Genomic DNA, 20743 nt, shown 5'->3' on the forward strand with positions numbered 1-20743 from the left:
AATAGAAAAGTAGATTTCACGGTTTGCATTGTCATTTAATAAATAATCACAGGCATGTACAGGCTTTTAAAGTATTAAAACTATTCTATAAGTATATTTACATTTTAAATAATACGTTGTTTGACAGTGACAATGCTTTTATACCCTACATTAATATACACATATATCAGTTCTTGGATGCGGTAACATTACACAGTTTCTTAACGTTCACGTTGAAAATAAATTCCATCGGTAACTTTATTCCTGTCAAATTGATTGCTACAAATTTTATTATTTTAATCCATCTACTTAATAAAAAGATGATAAATTTCACAGATTTTATGGTCATTCAAGATCATTTGTAATATCTGAAATCATGACCACTTTGTCAAAAGTACATTATCTTTTGATAATAAACTGAAGGAATTTAATTATCATTGTAACTTGAGCTGGTTGTTGTAGATAAAATTGATGACCTTAAAGTTTCCTTCTCGATGATTTGTAGTGATGCTTTAACTAAAGCAAAGTTACAACTTACGGTAAGGTTAACAATAGACCAAGGAACTTATGTTATTTAAAGTCAATTAACGAACTAAGATGTGTTGAGAGCACTGTTGAGGTAACGAGCCAGTCTGACGGAGGGGGGTTGACACGTGAGCTGTCCTGTCCTGGGGTCGACACTAGGGGTGAAGCTGGGTAGACATTCACACTTGCCCATGGCAGGACCTGGGTTCCCCCCTCGGCCCTGTCGCCGGCCCTTGCTACTGTCCGGAACCACCCACTGTCCGGCCGAACACGCTCCTCTTGAGTACAGGCGCTGGCATGAACCGTCCTCCCATGTTACATATCCTCGCTTACTAGAGCACCTGCAATGTTACACTTGTGTATTTCTTTTTCTACAGTAATATTAATGTATGATCAGTTGGCTTGTAGAAAAACTAGTAAATGAAAGGCAAAATGAAATATTTTATCATACTCGAAGGTGGATGCCAGAACTATACTTGTACCAACTACTTTCCTATATAATTACCATCAATATTAAAGTACAGACACAGTATCATAGAGCATAACGTGTGTCTCAATAAAAATGTCATAGAAAAAAAATGTATTAAACCAGAAATTGTGAAATATCCAAAGCATACAAATAATAGTCAATTTAATGTCACAAACTTTGGACAAAATAGCCAATAATTGAGGGTAAGTTTTGCAGAAATGTTCGGTAAAATGTGCTACCAGGAGGGCAATTTCAATAAGCTGATTTCGTATTGAATATCTACCTTAAAACAAATTAAAATACAAGATTGAACAACATGAAGTTATAAAAATATTTAAATAAGGCCTACCGGTCGCTGACGTGTGGGGAGGGGAAGCCTCTACCCTCAGTAGGCAGGTCTACGGTATTGTCATCCCTACGACTGTTGCTCTCGCAGCGACCACCTTGCTTGGTTCTCTCATCAGACCGCAAGGTAGGGTAGAACGACCTGAAACATCACAGTGTTATGTAGTCTGGTGTCATACAGGGTTACTGTGTAAAACAGATACCATAAACAAGGTGTGACACTATAGAAATATTTAAAATGTTACATTGTATTAAAATAACAGATTGAAGTAGATAAAGATAGCTTTAGGTGATGTCAAGAGAAGGGAATGTGCAGTGAAACAATGTGTCTGGGAAATGACTTCTGAACGGTCATAGAGTCAGACTACTTGCAAGAAAAGGTTCACTTTAGTAAGTTGAACTTCAGCCATCCAACTGAGATAAGGGCAAGGGAAGGGAAGGTGTTGTGAACCAATATGACTGGAAACTGACTGCTGAATTTTCATACACTCAGAATACTTGCAAGAATAGGTTCACCTTTTTTATTTATTTTTGTTCTCTCAGGACAAGAAACTTATAAATTGCACTTAGTCCTATAAGAACCTTAGCGCTGCTTCTGGAGTGACAGGATATTCAGGATGGGTAAGGTTAGGGGGTAGGGGCCACCTCCTATCGAGATCCATAAGGAATAATTAGGCCACTAATCTCAAAGTCATGTCCCCACGGAAGAAGGGGTGGCCAGCTCTGAACCAACCTCTTCAGTCAAAGCAGGCAGAGGATGGCACACCCTTATTGAGGCTAGCAAGAACCTCTAATAGTTACGGAACGAACCCCACCAACTCCAACAGTCATCTCCCGCAGTAGACCAGACCTATCGAATTACCCTTGCACCCCAGAATCTCAACATTTACGGTTAGTGATATGCCGCTCCTGGACATCCATAAGGTTCCCAGATTTAAGTGACACATCCGTTTTTGCTGTGCCCAGTGGTAGGTTCAACTGGAAGGTGTAAACCAGCCAGAAGTGATCCCTGCTGGGTCTAATAAAGTAGGTTCACCTTAGACATAACTGTATGTAGATGGTGGGTAACTGACCTGCCATCATGGACCTGGGTGGCACAGCCGCACATGCCCTGGTAAGAGATGCCTTCCACAGATGTCCGGACAGACTCCTGGAACAGCACCACCTGGCCAGGGGGGCATGGACCTTGAGATCCGACCCGGTGACACCCCTTGCCTCCGGGGAAGTACAGTCTGCCGGGTGGGCAAGGCAGTGGCTCACATGAGGCCGTCTGGTTGCCCTCCTGTAACAAAACCACCATGCAGATATGTAAAACTAACAATTTCATGAAATGTAATATACTTTGTATTAGCTACCCAACTGGTGAAGTGTATTGTTTATGTCAGACATCTTTGTGAAACTGTGTTCAAAGCTATTTGGCTAGCCACAATAATTTGCTTCTGCCTAATTGTCATTAATTCAATAATTTGCATGTAATTATAAATTATATACAGAATAAAGTTTTATACTAATTAAAATAAAAAATTAGTTTATAATACAGTACTCCAAAATGAATGTGAAATTTCATTCAGAACTGAACAGTCTAGTAATATCACATCAGTTAATATACCTTTCCAGAGGATTATTGATGAAAGCTTAATTTGTCATCATATTATATATAAAAAGAAATGATTTTGAATGATAAAATACTATATCTGGGGAATTGTGTATACCACGAAGAGAATTTGCTCATAGATCAAATCAAAGACTTTTAGAGAGTTCAAGCTCAGCTTGTCCTTTATTCAGATTGGTTTTGATGATGAAATTGTATAAAAGTAATTCATTTAAATGGAATGACTTATTGGGTTCATTCACTCTCTTTGATTGTTTGGTTGTCACTTAGTTTGGATTTGTGGTAGTTCCTCTGTAATCCGACCAGGCTTTGTAGTTAGTAATGACAAAAGTGTCAGCAAGTAGTGACAATGTAACAAAGTAAATGTATGTGGCCGGTCTTGTAACGGTAGTGATCATCTAAAAGAGATAAGTTACCTGAAGATTGACACTGAACATCTGCCCCTGAGGGCAGGGACCGCGTGTGTACGGTCTGTAGCAGTTACCGTCCTCATGCCATTGTACATGGCCGGTTTTGCAACGGCACTCAGCATGTACAGGCTCGCTCAACGCTGTGTCGTGATCGAAATGCTCTGGAAGGGTGAAGTAGTGACCAGTGGGGCATGGACCTACGGTGCCTGGACAGAAAGTTACAAAATGTTCTCAAATACATGTAATTGAATTGTCTGAAAATAATCTTAATCCACCTACCTTACACTTATAATAAATGTACCGATGCATTTTTGTGATCTTATGGTACCTAAAATACATAACAATTTGGTTAACAACTTCAATGTGGCTCTATATTGTGTGATATTAAGTAGTGACACTGGGGCATCCATCGCAGTCAACGTTGTACCCAGGCAACTTAGTGGCTCTTTATTGTGTGATACTAATTAGTGATATTGAGGTGTCCATCGCAGTCAACTTTGTATCCACGCAACTTAACTGAATCAGAGTCTTTGTGGTTTATTTGGAATTCAATTCAAGCAGTATTGTTAATACCTTTTACTTTAATAAGTTGTCTTATAAGTTGTGAAACTATTCTGCCTTAATTTAAATACATATTAGTTCTTAATTAACCCATGCACACTACTCAATAACCATTTTAATCTGTATACCGATTAGTGGCAATTTGAGTGGAAATAAAATTTTTCCCATAACTGCAGAGGGCCTCAACATTAATGTTGTTACGTATTGAATGTGAATCATACCTATCTGGTAGCAGAGGCCGGAGGAGTTATGGTACTGCTGGAGGCCGGGGTGACACCCACACTTGCCCTCAGGGAGGAACAGTTGTCCCCGCTCGGGGCAAGGGCCGGAGGTGAAGTGAGGGTGACAAGTGCCCGACGGGGGCCAGTAGTAGCGGCCTAGTCTGCCGTTGTCATCACAGCGACATTGAGCTACAGGGCTGGTGGGGGCCGTGGGTGCCAGCAGCTGTCCACGTGGACACGGGCCCTGAGTGTACGGTGAGTGGCAGCGGCCTGAGCGGGGGTGGAACAGCTCTTCTGGCCGGGGACATGAGGGCACGTGTCTGCACACGCCCCACCGCTCTCCTGACACCCTGCAAATCATTCTGTTGGTTAACAATGTTCGGAAATGCTAGGAAACACGAAGAGGAGATCCAAAGCAAGCAAGGTTAGTCAGTGAGGTGACTTCGCTGACAATAGGCAACATGGACACTTCCTGTCTGCTCCTATGATTTTACTATTAGGGATCAAAATATCTTCTTCTTAGTCAATGTCTCCACTTGAAAATAAGTACAGTTGTGTTAACGTATAAGTTACCTCGGATAAATTTCTGAATTTCATATTTCACTCATATGAAATGGAATAAAAGTTGTTAGTATGCAATCAAAGTATTTCTTTTAGTCGTTATACTTAATATCACTTGGGTAGAAAAATCTGAGTTATATTAAAAGATGCAATAATTCTGGATACAGAATTTTTTTTATTTTGCTATTTGTTGGTAAAATGCTAACATCTACAGTACGAGCTGTCTTTGCAAGTAGCATTCCCGCTTTGAACAACTTCACTGAATTCTGAAATAAGAAGATTCTTTTCTCAGCGAGTACTTTGCAGATCTATAAGCATTATAGTTTTCATTTTAGGATCATTATAACTTTCTGAGATATATTCTAATTCTGTGATTGGTGCATTGTATAACTATCAAACTCAACTTAAAGTGGAAGTTTAAAGCTATGGAATACAAACTTGTGATGTTCAAACCCACTCTATTCAAAATTATTTTCATCCTGTAAAGAAATAATGAAACATGCATATTGTTCCTTTTTTGTAACCAAAATCTGAAACAATCAGATTCAAAGAACTCTTATTTAATCACCAATAACAACTCCATATTCTAGTCAACGTGAGAGGTAAAGCTGGGGTATAAGAATCAATCTTTCCACCCACAATGTGCAGTATTCCTGTCATTATACAAATGAATGACACCAGAAGTTTAACATGCTCTAATGAGTAAACACACTTTCTCTTAAGGTGAATATAGGAGCTGTATACACTTTGGTTTGTCACAACTTCATTTTTGTCAGCCAGGGTTATGTAAAAATGTCTTTCCTGTATGATGTCTATCTTTCCAACTAACCGCAGAACATCTTGAGAATGAATTGTGTTATAAGCTTGAAATTTGTTTACCTACTACTATCTTGTTTATTTTCTATTGACGTAGGTAAGCATATCTGTTGGTTAAGTGTATAAAAAATGTTTTGTAATTTGGACAGATTGCTATTCGTAAACATTCCAAACGTTTAGGTATAACATGCAAACAACATGTATCAAAGATAAAATTACTTGACTTATCAATAAAAACTAACTATCCCAAACATGGTGAGAATAAAGACAGTAATGAGGTTGAATGAATGAGAGAGATAGATATATCAACACTGATAGATTGAATAACAAATACGATAGAATGAATTGAGAGACATTGTTCTCAATCTTATTATGAAGAATAGCTGTATAGGAATTCCGTATAATCAGGATTCACAAGAAAGTCTTCTAAGAACTTCACTACCAGCCATTATTTATTGAGATCGAACATGAACTCTAGAAACAGACTACCCCCCTCCCCCCAATTTAATAATGACTACACACCCAATGTAATAATGAAGTAATACGTCCAAAACTAATAGACAAACAAGTGAGGGGTATACTTACCCTTGGGCCGGAGCGAAATACTCCCCAAGCTGACAGGGTTCCGTGGTATAAAGCTTGTAGCAGAGGCTGTCTGGAGCCAGCTGGGCAGAGCCGGGTGGACAACGGCACTCGGCAGTACGGTTGGCACCAGGTGTCAGCTCCATGGAGGCGGGGCATGGTGGTCCCTGGTGGAATATCTTGTAACATTTGCCATCGCCAGGCCAGAAGAGCAGTTGCCACCCACCAGGCTGAGAGGCACAGGGGTTCTGGTCAGGATCAGCCCACGGTGGGGCTACTATTGCCCCCTCTACCAGCCTGCAACAGCCATAGTCAGATTTGTAACATTTGTCGTCACCAGGCCACAATAGCAGTTGCCACCCCCCAGGCTGAGAGGCACAAGGGTTCTGGTCAGGATCAGCCCACGGTGGGGCTACTATTGCCCCCTCTACCAGCCTGCAACAGCCATAGTCAGATTTGTAACATTTGTCGTCACCAGGCCACAATAGCAGTTGCCACCCCCCAGGCTGAGAGGCACAAGGGTTCTGGTCAGGATCAGCCCACAGTGGGGCTACTATTGCTTAATCATAAATTATAAAAGGATCTGTAGCTAACAGGTGGTTCAGGATATTTTTACAGTTTAATTAAAATACATATTTTAAATTAAATCACATTATTTTTCAGATTTAACTTTTATTAGTTATCTTTTACATTGAAAGGAAAAGTCTAGTTATACAATCAAACAAGAATGTGTGTGATAGGTGCTATTGTCAAGTGATGGCACTACTGGAATTAGCATTGTACACTAATTACGAATTATCAATAGTTACTGTTTGAAAGGATAATAGGCATTAGGATATTTATCATCTTTATTGTTTACAAAACTAGAACACTATGGGAATTATCAATAGTGATAGTCTGAGAAGATAATAGGCATTAGGACATTTACCAAGTTAATGTTTACACAAATAGAACACTGGGTATTATCAATAGTGACACTGATTAGATAACAAGCATTAGGACATTTATCATCCATAATTTTTACAAAAATAGAACACTTCGTTTCTAGGATTGGAATCTATCCAGTTCTTCAGGTTTCAAAAAATCTTATGTGTAATGTTAAGCATTCTCAAAAATAAAAACAAATCAACGTGTGGCGATAAATACGTCCCAGTTGTAGTAAACAAACAAAATAATTTGTAAACTCAATATGTATATCCGATGTATGAATAAACTCAAGCATATATCTGAACAGAGCAAGTACCAACCATATATCTGTACTACACAGCACTACATAAAAAACAGGATAGCGATGGTTGTAGGGGGTGGTGGTAAAAGACCACATATTTTGGTTTGCCTATTCTCGTATTGTCCTTATGTTCTTCAACTCCCACATTTTAGTGGTCACTTGGTCTCGACTATGTATTTCCTATCACAACAACAAGTTTTATAGGCTACTGCAGACACAGGATTTTGTGTCCTCGGCCATTTTTGGATTAGTTTTTAGGGTTTTGTTAGACTTTGCCTAAGAGTGTTTTACGTTATAAAAGCAGGTTTAATGTTTGCCTTAGAGCCCTCCCCAAAGCATCATCAATACCGGAATTTAGTTTTTAATGCTTTACTCTTGGAAAAGGGCTTTAAACCCATGTAGTTCACAAGACTTCATCTATAGACTCTTTACCAAATTCAGAGAGTAATTGAGAATCTTTGCTCGGAATATGAAATTTCCTCAAGTATTCCTGTGGTTATATCTCGTACACCATATTTCTGGACCGATCCTATTCCTCTACCCTATACGAAAAGGTCTCAAGCAGAGTTGAGGTCAATTATCTTATCTGAATTATTAAATGTTTAAAGACTCTTCTGGTCAGTGTGATTAGAAGAAATCCCCGCTCTAATAAAATGAACATGTAATTTAGATAAGTTGTGACGTTTGTTAATCGTTATGATATCTCCAATTACCCTTAATCATTTGTGTTCATTGGGGATAACACAAGGCTCATTGATCGATAACCGGATCCCATTAGAGCAGGCTGAATGGAAGGGTGTATGACGTATGCATTATCTGGCTGGTGGCTGCCCCAGATATTACTAATGAATAGTCATCCAGTGCCAAATCTCCTAGTGTGTGATAATTAGCTTTCGCAACACATTACGTAAATTAATACATTGTATATGAAATATTATTTAATTTTATCCCAAATCAAAACTGGTGAAATGGCGGAGAACTAAACTGAAGGTCTAGAGGAGCAAGTGAAGCCGTAGCTGATGCGATAGAGGCAGGACCGACTGTCGCCAAGGTCAGCCCGAGTTTACGTAACACCAGATCCGGTGTCGGTCGTCGGACCGGTTGTTGCCCCAGCTGTGCTACATCCACAGTTTACCGTTCACTCTCGCTATCAGTCTGCGATAGTTGCGTAGTAGCTGGATTGATGTACAACAGGAGCAAGTGAAGCCGTAGCCGATGTGATAGAGGCAGGACGGATGTCGCCAAGGTCAGCCCGAGTTACGTAACACCAGATCCGGTGTCAGTCGCCGGACCGGTTGTTGCCCCAGCTGTGCTATTGCCACAGTTTACCGTTCACTCTCGCTATCAGTCTGCGATAGTTGCGTAGTAGCTGGACTGATGTACAACAGGAGCAAGTGAAGCCGTAGCTGATGCGATAGAGGCAGGACAGACTGTCGCCAAGGTCAGCCCGAGTTACGTAACACCAGATCCTGTGTCGGTCGTCGGACCGGTTGTTGCCCCAGCTGTGCTATTGCCACAGTTTACCGTTCACTCTCGCTATCAGTCTGCGATAGTTGCGTAGTAGCTGGATTGATGTACAACAGGAGCAAGTGAAGCCGTAGCCGATGTGATAGAGGCAGGACGGATGTCGCCAAGGTCAGCCCGAGTTACGTAACACCAGATCCTGTGTCGGTCGTCGGACCGGTTGTTGCCCCAGCTGTGCTATTGCCACAGTTTACCGTTCACTCTCGCTATCAGTCTGCGATAGTTGCGTAGTAGCTGGATTGATGTACAACAGGAGCAAGTGAAGCCGTAGCCGATGTGATAGAGGCAGGACGGATGTCGCCAAGGTCAGCCCGAGTTACGTAACACCAGATCCGGTGTCGGTCGTCGGACCGGTTGTTGCCCCAGCTGTGCTACATCCACAGTTTACCGTTCACTCTCGCTATCAGTCTGCGATAGTTGCGTAGTAGCTGGACTGATGTACAACAGGAGCAAGTGAAGCCGTAGCTGATGCGATAGAGGCAGGACAGACTGTCGCCAAGGTCAGCCCGAGTTACGTAACACCAGATCCTGTGTCGGTCGTCGGACCGGTTGTTGCCCCAGCTGTGCTATTGCCACAGTTTACCGTTCACTCTCGCTATCAGTCTGCGATAGTTGCGTAGTAGCTGGATTGATGTACAACAGGAGCAAGTGAAGCCGTAGCCGATGTGATAGAGGCAGGACGGATGTCGCCAAGGTTAGCCCGAGTTACGTAACACCAGATCCTGTGTCGGTCGTCGGACCGGTTGTTGCCCCAGCTGTGCTATTGCCACAGTTTACCGTTCACTCTCGCTATCAGTCTGCGATAGTTGCGTAGTAGCTGGATTGATGTACAACAGGAGCAAGTGAAGCCGTAGCCGATGTGATAGAGGCAGGACGGATGTCGCCAAGGTCAGCCCGAGTTACGTAACACCAGATCCGGTGTCGGTCGCCGGACCGGTTGTTGCCCCAGCTGTGCTATTGCCACAGTTTACCGTTCACTCTCGCTATCAGTCTGCGATAGTTGCGTAGTAGCTGGACTGATGTACAACAGGAGCAAGTGAAGCCGTAGCCGATGTGATAGAGGCAGGACGGATGTCGCCAAGGTCAGCCCGAGTTACGTAACACCAGATCCTGTGTCGGTCGTCGGACCGGTTGTTGCCCCAGCTGTGCTATTGCCACAGTTTACTGTTCACTCTCGCTATCAGTCTGCGATAGTTGCGTAGTAGCTGGATTGATGTACAACAGGAGCAAGTGAAGCCGTAGCCGATGTGATAGAGGCAGGACGGATGTCGCCAAGGTCAGCCCGAGTTACGTAACACCAGATCCGGTGTCGGTCGTCGGACCGGTTGTTGCCCCAGCTGTGCTACATCCACAGTTTACCGTTCACTCTCGCTATCGGTCTGCGATAGTTGCGTAGTAACTGGACTGACGTACAACAGGAGCAAGTGAAGCCGTAGCCGATGTGATAGAGGCAGGACGGATGTCGCCAAGGTCAGCCCGAGTTACGTAACACCAGATCCGGTGTCGGTCGCCGGACCGGTTGTTGCCCCAGCTGTGCTATTGCCACAGTTTACCGTTCACTCTCGCTATCAGTCTGCGATAGTTGCGTAGTAGCTGGACTGATGTACAACAGGAGCAAGTGAAGCCGTAGCCGATGTGATAGAGGCAGGACGGATGTCGCCAAGGTCAGCCCGAGTTACGTAACACCAGATCCTGTGTCGGTCGTCGGACCGGTTGTTGCCCCAGCTGTGCTATTGCCACAGTTTACTGTTCACTCTCGCTATCAGTCTGCGATAGTTGCGTAGTAGCTGGATTGATGTACAACAGGAGCAAGTGAAGCCGTAGCCGATGTGATAGAGGCAGGACGGATGTCGCCAAGGTCAGCCCGAGTTACGTAACACCAGATCCGGTGTCGGTCGTCGGACCGGTTGTTGCCCCAGCTGTGCTACATCCACAGTTTACCGTTCACTCTCGCTATCGGTCTGCGATAGTTGCGTAGTAACTGGACTGACGTACAACAGGAGCAAGTGAAGCTGTAGCTGATGCGATAGAGGCAGGACAGACTGTCGCCAAGGTCAGCCCGAGTTACGTAACACCAGATCCTGTGTCGGTCGTCGGACCGGTTGTTGCCCCAGCTGTGCTATTGCCACAGTTTACCGTTCACTCTCTCGCTATCAGTCTGCGATAGTTACGTTAGGCTCCATTATATAATTATTATCTACTCTGAATGTCTACCAGAACGTGGTGACTTTGCTTTAATGTGGCTAAACCTACTGACGTGGTGCTAACTCTTTTACAGTGCCGCTAATAAAAATTAAAACGGTTATATTTATTACAGCGACACTGTGTTATATTCGTAAATTTAATCCGTAATTATCGTGAGGTGTGTTTGAATCCATACTTTAATGTTTTGTAATTACTTAGGTCTGAGTTTGATAGCCCGCACTTACGACCAGACGCCGCCATCATTAGTTAGTTAATCGTTCTTGATTAATTGGTTCTGTGTTTTGAGGTCTCGCACTCAACGTTCAAGGCACGTTTAAAAACTGGCTTTCACGGCTTTAACAGGCACCGCTGAATTTCAGTGCAAAATATAAAATATGTAGCTAATTTGTTCTCAAGAACTCCTGCGGCATTAGACAGATGTTCATTATATAGAAAAACATTTTTCATCGCTCGGCAAACAAAAGAAAATAGATTGTGTCAAGCCTACTCAGGGATAGGCTTCAATGACGTTCATCCAAATTCCATGTTTGGACATGCACCATAAGAACTCATTCTTGTATATGTATTGTAGAGGTGATGTTTCGTGGAAGTTCTACAAATGAAATCTTTATCGCCATATCTTGCCACATGATAATTCATTAAATTGGGTTTCGAATAGTTGTTTAAATAATAAAAGTCTATACACCAAGTGACTACAAAATGATGTTACAGTATCTGTTTTGGGAATATTGGGGTACATGTGTTGTAACGTGTCACATGTGTAAAAATCTTATGAAAGTACAATAATGGTCCCTCAATAATCCGACACAATTCAGACCGGACATGTGTCGGATTAGTAAAAAAGCCGGATTACTGGAGTTTAATTGAAAAACACGTTTAAAATTACATAACAATGTATTGTTACTCAAAAAGTCAATTCTTGCCAAAAAGATGAACAATATGGTCTTAAAATAAAAAAGTTAGCACATGACATACATGTCATTCTTTCGAAACTTATCGGCCTGGACCACTAACTTCACCCTTATGCACAAGCCTCCAAAAAGTCCAATTTCGTCGGCATTATACACCTGGTCCGGACCAAGTTTCAAATCACTGACAACTTTTAGAAAGTTTTTGTTCATAAGGATCAACTGCTGATTCATAAAAAATAGTAATAAAAAGCTGATTCCAATATCAGATAATTTTTTTTTAAACCACAGATAAAGTCACAGTACAGTACAAGCCTCACTGTGTCACTATTATTAACTATACAGTACAAAAATTTGTCAACTTAACACACTTCAAATACTTATCACCAATAAATTATGAACGTTTGTTTATAAATGTATTGTGCTATTTTGTCGCTGCCATCATGGTTACCCATAAGACCAATGTAAAACGATTCGTTAAGGTTCAGCAAAAACCCCATGGAGTGACATGTATCATATAATGTCAGTACTTTGATGTGTGGACTAGTGGACAAAGATGTAAGCTAACGTGCAGGACTACGCTGGCAATCCATACACGATAATATGAAGAGACCGTGGACCGACTATAGTCCTAAACTACGCCAATCTCCTGCCATCTTGTATGATTATGATAATACACGCTGACACAAATCACGCCCAAACATGTTTTCCTAAAAAAAAAAAAAAAAAAAAAAAGATCTGTATACTGTACAGTGCTCACTGATGAAGGCCTATGTATCTGAGGGATGTAGCGTGTGACACAGTTGAGCAGGACCGGTGGCGGGGTCAGAGGTCGGCCGATGGGAGAGAGAAAGTCGAGCAGATCACAGTAGAGTCAGCGGCGAGACACAATATCGATCTGTATCTGTATACTGTACAGTGCACACTGATGAAGGCCTTGTATCTGAGGGATGTAGCGTGTGACACAGTTGAGCAGGACCGGCGTCGGGGGTCAGAGGTCGGCCGATGGGAGGAGAAAAGTCGAGCAGATCACAGTAGAGTCAGCGGCGAGACACAATTAATCGATCTGTATTTGTATACTGTACAGTGCTCAGTGATGAGACCTTGGTGTAAGAGGGATGTAGCGTGTGACACAGTTTGGGCATGACCGGCGGCGGGGTCAGAGGTCGGCCGATGGGAGGAGAAAGTCGAGCAGATCACAGTAGAGTCAGCGGCGAGACACAATATCGATCTGTATTTGTATACTGAACAGTGCTCAGTGATGAGACCTGGTGTAAAGAGGGATGTAGCGTGTGACACAGTTTGGGCAGGACCGGCGGCGGGTCAGAGGTCGGCCGATGGGAGGAGAAAGTCGAGCAGATCACAGTAAGTCAGCGGCGAGACACAATATCGATCTGTATACTGTAACAGTGCTCACTGATTGAAGGCCTTGTATCTGAGGGATGTAGCGTGTGACACAGTTGAGCAGGACCGGCGGCGGCGGGGTCAGAGGTCGGCCGATGGAGGAGAAAGTCGAGCAGATCACAGTAGAGTCATCAGCGGCGAGACACAATATCGATCTGTATCTGTATACTGTACAGTGCACACATGATATGAAGGCCTTGTATCTGAGGGATGTAGCGTGTGACACAGTTGAGCAGGACCGGCGGCGGGGTCAGAGGTCGGCCGATGGGAGGAGAAAGTCGAGCAGATCACAGTAGAGTCAGCGGCGAGACACAATATCGATCTGTATTTTGTATACTGTAACAGTGCTCAGTGATGGAGACCTGGTGTAAGAGGGATGTAGCGTGTGACACAGTTGGGCAGGACCGGCGGCGGGTCAGAGGTCGGCCGATGGGAGGAGAAAGTCGAGCAGATCACAGTAGAGTCAGCGGCGAGACACAATATCGATCTGTATACTGTACAGTGCACACTGATGAAGGCCTTGTATCTGAGGGATGTAGCGTGTGACACAGTTGAGCAGGACCGGCGGCGGGGTCAGAGGTCGGCCGATGGGAGGAGAAAGTCGAGCAGATCACAGTAGAGTCAGCGGCGAGACACAAATATCGATCTGTATTTGTATACTGTACAGTGCTCAGTGATGGAGACCTTGGTGTAAGAGGGATGTAGCGTGTGACACAGTTGGCAGGACCGGCGGCGGGGTCAGAGGTCGGCCGATGGGAGGAGAAAGTCGAGCAGATCACAGTAGAGTCCAGCGGCGAGACACAATATCGATCTGTATTGTATACTGTACAGTGCTCAGTGATGGAGACCTGGTGTAAGAGGGATGTAGCGTGTGACACAGTTGGCAGGACCGGCGCGGGGTCAGAGGTCGGCCGATGGGAGGAGAAAGTCGAGCAGATCACAGTAGAGTCAGCGGCGAGACACAATATCGATCTGTATACTGTACAGTGCTCACTGATGAAGGCCTTGTATCTGAGGGATGTATCGTGTGACACAGTTGAGCAGGACCGGCGGCGGCGGGGTCAGAGGTCGGCCGATGGTGAGGAGAAAGTCTAGCAGATCACAGTAGAGTCAGCGGCGAGACACAATATCGATCTGTATCTGTAATACTGTACAGTGCACACTGATGAAGGCCTTGTATCTGAGGGATGTAGCGTGTGACACAGTTGAGCAGGACCGGCGGCGGGGTCAGAGGTCGGCCGATGGGAGGAGAAAGTCGAGCAGATCACAGTAGAGTCAGCGGCGAGACACAATATCGATCTGTATTTGTATACTGTACAGTGCTCAGTGATGGAGACCTGGTGTAAGAGGGATGTAGCGTGTGACACAGTTGGGCAGGACCGGCGGCGGGGTCAGAGGTCGGCCGATGGGAGGAGAAAGTCGAGCAGATCACAGTAGAGTCAGCGGCGAGACACAATATCGATCTGTATACTGTACAGTGCTCACTGATGAAGGCCTTGTATCTGAGGGATGTAGCGTGTGACACAGTTGAGCAGGACCGGCGGCGGCGGGGTCAGAGGTCGGCCGATGGGAGGAGAAAGTCGAGCAGATCACAGTAGAGTCGTACTGTGTGACGAGCCGCGCGGGCTCTTGAGGATTGAAGGGAAAACTACCTCCTGTCCAGGAAATGGAAGAAAGGTACAAGCTTCACATGAGAACGCCATTATAGCAGTTCCTTTCACGTACCATTTCATTAAAGATTTGAAAGCCGAGTCTTTGTTACGATTGTTCTTTTTCATTGGACCTTTACCGACTAAATCCTACCCAGCAAAAGTGAGCTCCCCCATCCAGCGTATCCTCCACCAAAATACCGATGATACTTCCAATGGCAGACACTATTGTTTGCTAGCCCACTCAGAGTTGTGATGGTGTCCATTGTCCTTCTCTATTGTTGGTGTAGAAATTACCGTAACTTACCTTGCAATGATTTGTCGGCAAGGTTTTATGATCCATTCATTCATCCATTCATTTTATGACATTCATTCAATTTTGCCTGAGACAAACGAACTCAGGCTCTAGTCCCACTGTCATGTTGAATGAGACTGAGATCGAAGAAGTCTACTCAACAAAATTCCTTGGAATACACCTCGATCAAGGGTTGACATGGGATTTTCATGTAGACAGCGTTTGTTCCAAGGTATCCTCAGGCATTTATGTTTTGAGGAGACTGTCCGAGTATTGCCCGACTCAGGTGCTGATGACGGCGTACTATGGACTAATCTACCCACACCTCTCCTATGGATTGGTTTTGTGGGGGGGTTGCTCAAAAACAAATGTTTCCAGAATCTTCATACTGCAAAAAAGAGCAGTCATAATCATTGCCAAACTGCAAAGGAGAGAGTCGTGTAAGCCAGCATTCAAAAATCTGAAACTGTTGACACTACCCTGCCTCTACGTATTAGAGACATGCCTTTTCTTCATGTCAAAATGCGAAACCATAAGAGGTAGTAACATACACTCTTACGCAACAAGGGGCAGGGAGAACTACCGAACTGGGAGACACAGAACGGCAGTTCATGAACGTTTACCGTCACAGGCGGGAGTTCAATTCGTCAACAAATTGCCAAATTCAATAAAAAATGCCCCAATGCTCAAAGCATTTAAAACCCGTCTGAAAACTGCGTTGATTGCAAAAGCATTCTACAGCACAGACGAGTTCATGGCACACCATTGGGAGACCACCGAATTGGAAGACTGATTAGGTGAAAGAGTGGGACAATTCTAATGATTGGGAATGAATAAATGTTGACAATGTATGTCTAAAAGGGATTGAGATGTAAGAATGAGTGGAAAATTTTTAGTTTAAACAAATATAATGACGATTGCCATACAGTGTGATATTGTCTAACGCAATAAAACATTTATTTATTTATTTATCCTTTGAAACATTGTTTTTTTATATCAGGAACGGGAGAAATAATTCCTAAATTTCTGTGGCATTAACTTGTGAAATTATATCTTAAATAAATTTGATTAGTTAATAAAAAGTAAATGTAGTTTTAGCTGAACGGTTCATGGGATTGTCCATTAATGTCCACAACTGTTGTTTTAATTTTCATGCGATTCAATAAATAATAGAGTTCAAGAAGGTGTGCTAGTAAATGTAATTTAAAATTAAACACTTTCGATCAAACACTGAATCATAATTCATTAAACGAAGTGTTGATACGATAAGCAGTCTAAAACTGTTCCTTAACAGACAATTTGCTTCACTGGAGGTATTCTTCACTGTCTTAAACACATTTAGAATTATATATTAACATAGTAATATATTGTGTGCAATATAAATAAGATCTAGGTATTTCGTGTAAAGGGTATTGCGGGGAAGAGCGTATAGCAATTTATCAGTGGAGTGTCAGGATTGTGTGAGCTATATAAGCAAGATCTAGGGGTTTTGTAGAAAGTATTGGAAAGAATAGCGTGTAATAATTTGTCCTGTAAATATAAAATACTGTTCCACATGTAATTACTTCAAGATATATGCCACAACTTCTTAAATGTCATGCGATTTAAATAAATGAGGTTCCGTTACTTTATAAATTTAACTGTGTCCAATTTATAAACTTTTGGTAAACATTTTATACAGATTATAGTCTTTGTGGAACCAGCATCAAAGCTTTGGCAAGCCGTCAGTTTGAGTTTTGTTTTAAAAAATTGAAATTTTTAAGTTATGGCTTTTTATTAGTGTAGCATAAATGTTAAATATTTGAAATTTCTATCTTTAATGGTTGCTTGGAAAAAAAGTATAACGGCAAAATAACCATAGATATGCGGACGGAGAGCTATCGATTTTAGGACACCCGTACACGAACCTTTTTATTCATTAAGATCTCACGAACATCATTCCTGAAGTTTTTTGGTATATCTTAGCTAAACCCTGTATTTTAGAAACAAAATTGGTCCAAGGACGCTACCTTGAATAATACCAAAATCTATGAGCAATTCATTACTGTTAGTAGCATGGATCGAAGAATGTTGTAATCTAATGGAAACAGGACTTTTTCTGGACATTTGCCGTTGTTCAGTGCTATAAAAAAATCAGTAACACTACATACGTTTCGAGATCTGCAATCTAATCTCTTCCTCAGGTGGATAACTAACCTAACACATAACTACAATGTAGGTTAAATTAAACAAATTATAGCCTGTCACAGCTTTGTGACACGCATAAGTCAGGCATCACAACAACCATGTTCTGTATCATTTTCATGCACATTACCTCTGAAACATGCATTTAATAAAAAACAACCCTAATTATTTAAAAATGTGCTAAAGAATGCATGCCCCAATATTGAGAATTGATCCACCAACCACAGAGAACTGACCAGGACAAGAGGCCGATAGTAAATGGCGATCGTCACGGCAGAAACAAGGTAGCGATAGCGGCTAAAACTGAAACTGGATTGGGCGTTGTTTATTCTTGGTTAATCCTAGGCGAACTTCTCTAAGCCATACTGTGACTCCGCATTGGTTTATTACAAATCTCAAATCTGTGGATGTTGAGTTTAGCTCCAGTTCACCTTCAGTTTAGTTCAGCTTCTGAAGTCTGACTTTTTTATCTCTTCACTGACATGACTCCAGATTCCAGGAGTCAAGTCTGTGACAGCGTCAGACTTCAGAGGCTGTACTAAACTGAAGGTAAACTGGAGCTAAATTCAACATCCACATTTGAATCAACCCTTCCCACCATAACTACGTTATGTATATGAGTCTCTAGTATGTTTTGTACATCTCTAATATCAATAGCACATCGTTGTTAGTCCGAAGAAAATCGTATGAATTGGGAAACCAAAAATACACAAACCAAAACCAAAATAATACACAGGGAACATAATTTCTTTGAGAGAAAATTAATCGAGGCTTCACACACTCAATTAGCAAACCAATTCTGAAATGGCTAATAAATTACCAATACTAAGAAATTAGTATGTTCATATAGTTTCACATTGATCTAAAAGACCACTGTGTACTTCAAAGACTATCAAAATTCCTCTAAGAGTATTGACGAAGAAATAAGTACATTCATATAGTTTTACTTTGATGTAAAAGATCATATTGTGTATCTCTATAAAGACTAACACAATCGTTTCCTCTAAGAATATTGATGAAGAAATTCGTACGTTCATATATTTTCACTTTGATGTAAAAGATCAGCGTTTACTTCTATAAAGAGGAGTTAAACTGTTTCCTCTAAGAATATTGACGAAGACATTCGTACATTCTTATAGTTTTATTTTGATGTAAAAGCACATTGTGTACTTCTATAAAGACTATCAAAATTGTTTCCTCTAAAAATATTGACTAAGAAATTATAGCGTTTATATAGTTTTAACTTGACGTAAAAGATCATTGTTTACTTGTATAAAGAATAACAAAATTGCTTTCCTCTAAGAATGTTAACGAAATTAGTTCGTTCGTATAGTTTCACGTTAATTCACAAATCATTGAACTAAAAGACCAAAGAATAGGTACATGTTTGACGTACAAAAATATTACCGTGTATATTTTCGGCTAATGTAAACAGCTGTAGTATAATGTGGATTAGCAACAATCCTCTGGCCCGACCACAATTACAGCAGTACAGTACTGGTACTTACCATACAAGACACAAGAAGGCTAAGGCGATCATATTGTGTAGTGGTGTCGGTATACACACGTTGGCGCGCACTCTCTCATCGTACACTGACACACAGCTCCGCACACTCCCGGACACCGACTGGCAGCAGCCTCCGCAGAGTACGGGGGCTGCGCCCCACTCGGTCAAGGGCGCGGGAATACCGCCGTCCCCGCTCCTGTGCCGGACCTGGCGACTGGTATCTTGGGAGCTCTTCAAACAGCGAGTGACAAAGAGTGGTTGGGGGAGGGAGAGCGTAATAGATTGACACAACTACGCCGGTCAGCGGTTCTATTTTAATGTAATACATTGACACAACTTCGTCAATGAGAAGTTTGTTGTAAAACTAATACATTGACACAATTACGTCGATGAATAGTTGTATTTTATAACTAATACATTGATACTACTACTCCGACGAGCGATTATATTTTAAAGTTATTACATTGACACAGCTACGCCGATGAGGTGTTTGTTGTAAAGCTGACTCGTAATTCACGCAGCTGGAACCCTAATAGGGACAACTTTCTACGTGTTTTGCAATCGTCTAAATGTTGACAACCGGAAGTCAAATTCACGATGACTACGCGTATTGCGCATGCTAGCTCTGGTGTAAGTTGTCAGTTAAGATCACAGATCGTGACAGTCTGTGTTTAGGAGAAACAAACAAGTTGTTGTTCGGTTAGAGAGGGAGGAGTGTGCTAGAGGCATCAGAGATATAGTAATATTTATTCAAGCAGCTGTGGACTGAGAGTAAGTGTATCTCTGGCTGTTAGACCCGCTGCATTGCATCCTGCGGTCTGGAGACAGTGTCCTGCGTACCATTATATATTTTTCACCTCGGTACAATGTGGAATAGAGTGAGTTGTTGTACTCTGTCTCAAGAACTAGTGGGCCAAACGGTTCGCTACCGTGTGAATGTGTTCCAGGTATTTTCTTTCCATCGACTGAAAGACCGACTCAACTGAATAGTTGTTCTTCTCAAGCATTGTAAAAAAAAAACAACTACTACTTAGAACATTTATGTTTAAATTATTTGTGTTCTAAGAAACAATTGCCTATGTGCAGCGGGACTTCCCGTAATGACGCAACAGTTCGCCAGTCACAACACACGAGATCCGCTGCACAAGGCCGCGGTCCGTCACCGTTATTCAGTATGGAAGGTGATGACCGCAATGACGTGCAATCGCGCATTACTCATATAACGTTACGATCGTTACCACAGATCCACCTCGGCTTGCATCACCGACTTCATCTGTTCAAGATCCGCTGCGCAAGGCCGCGGTCCGTCACCGTTATTCAGTATGGAAGGTGATGACCACAATGACGTGCAATCGCGCATTACTCATATAACGTTACGATCGTTACCACAGATCCACCTCGGCTTGCATCACCGACTTCATCTGTTCAAGATCCGCTGCACAAGGCCGCGGTCCGTCACCGTTATTCAGTATGGAAGGTGATGACCACAATGACGTGCAATCGCGCATTACTCATATAACGTTACGATCGTTACCACAGATCCACCTCGGCTTGCATCACCGACTTCATCTGTACAAGATCCGCTGTACAAGGCCGCGGTCCGTCGCCGTTATCCAGTATGGAAGGTGATGACCACAATGACGTGCAATCGCGCATTACTCATATAGCGTTACGATCGTTACCACAGATCCACCTCGGCTTGCATCACCGACTTCGTCTGTACAAGATCCGCTGCACAAGGCCGCGGTCCGTCGCCGT

At 42.5% G+C, this 20743-nt stretch overlaps 2 protein-coding genes across 2 annotated transcripts in view; one reads left to right on the forward strand and one right to left on the reverse strand.

The window, feature by feature from the left end:
- Positions 1–20743, forward strand: part of LOC124358540 (centrosomal protein of 135 kDa-like) — a 144725-nt gene that overhangs the window by 69015 nt on the left and 54967 nt on the right. The window lies entirely within an intron of this gene.
- On the reverse strand, positions 15–19269 carry LOC124358000 (platelet endothelial aggregation receptor 1-like). Its single transcript, XM_046810207.1, has 7 exons — positions 18987–19269; positions 6085–6378; positions 4123–4472; positions 3347–3546; positions 2392–2600; positions 1323–1460; positions 15–845 (listed from the first exon to the last, which is right to left on the reverse strand). Exons 1-7 carry the CDS (start codon positions 19016–19018, stop codon positions 572–574), a joined length of 1497 nt encoding a protein of 498 aa, XP_046666163.1. The 5' UTR covers positions 19019–19269; the 3' UTR covers positions 15–571.

Source organism: Homalodisca vitripennis, chromosome 3 (assembly GCF_021130785.1).
Source record: "Homalodisca vitripennis isolate AUS2020 chromosome 3, UT_GWSS_2.1, whole genome shotgun sequence".
NCBI classification, from domain to species: Eukaryota; Metazoa; Arthropoda; class Insecta; order Hemiptera; family Cicadellidae; genus Homalodisca; species Homalodisca vitripennis.

Coding starts and splice junctions, on each gene's coding strand:
- LOC124358000 (XM_046810207.1), bottom strand. CDS start 19,018: ATGATCGCCTTAGCCTTCTTGTGTCTTGTATG. Junction 4,473..6,084: donor TATTTCGCTCCGGCCCAAGG/GTAAGTATACCC, acceptor AATGATTTGCAG/GGTGTCAGGAGAGCGGTGGG. Junction 1,461..2,391: donor ACCCAGGTCCATGATGGCAG/GTCAGTTACCCA, acceptor GTGATGTTTCAG/GTCGTTCTACCCTACCTTGC.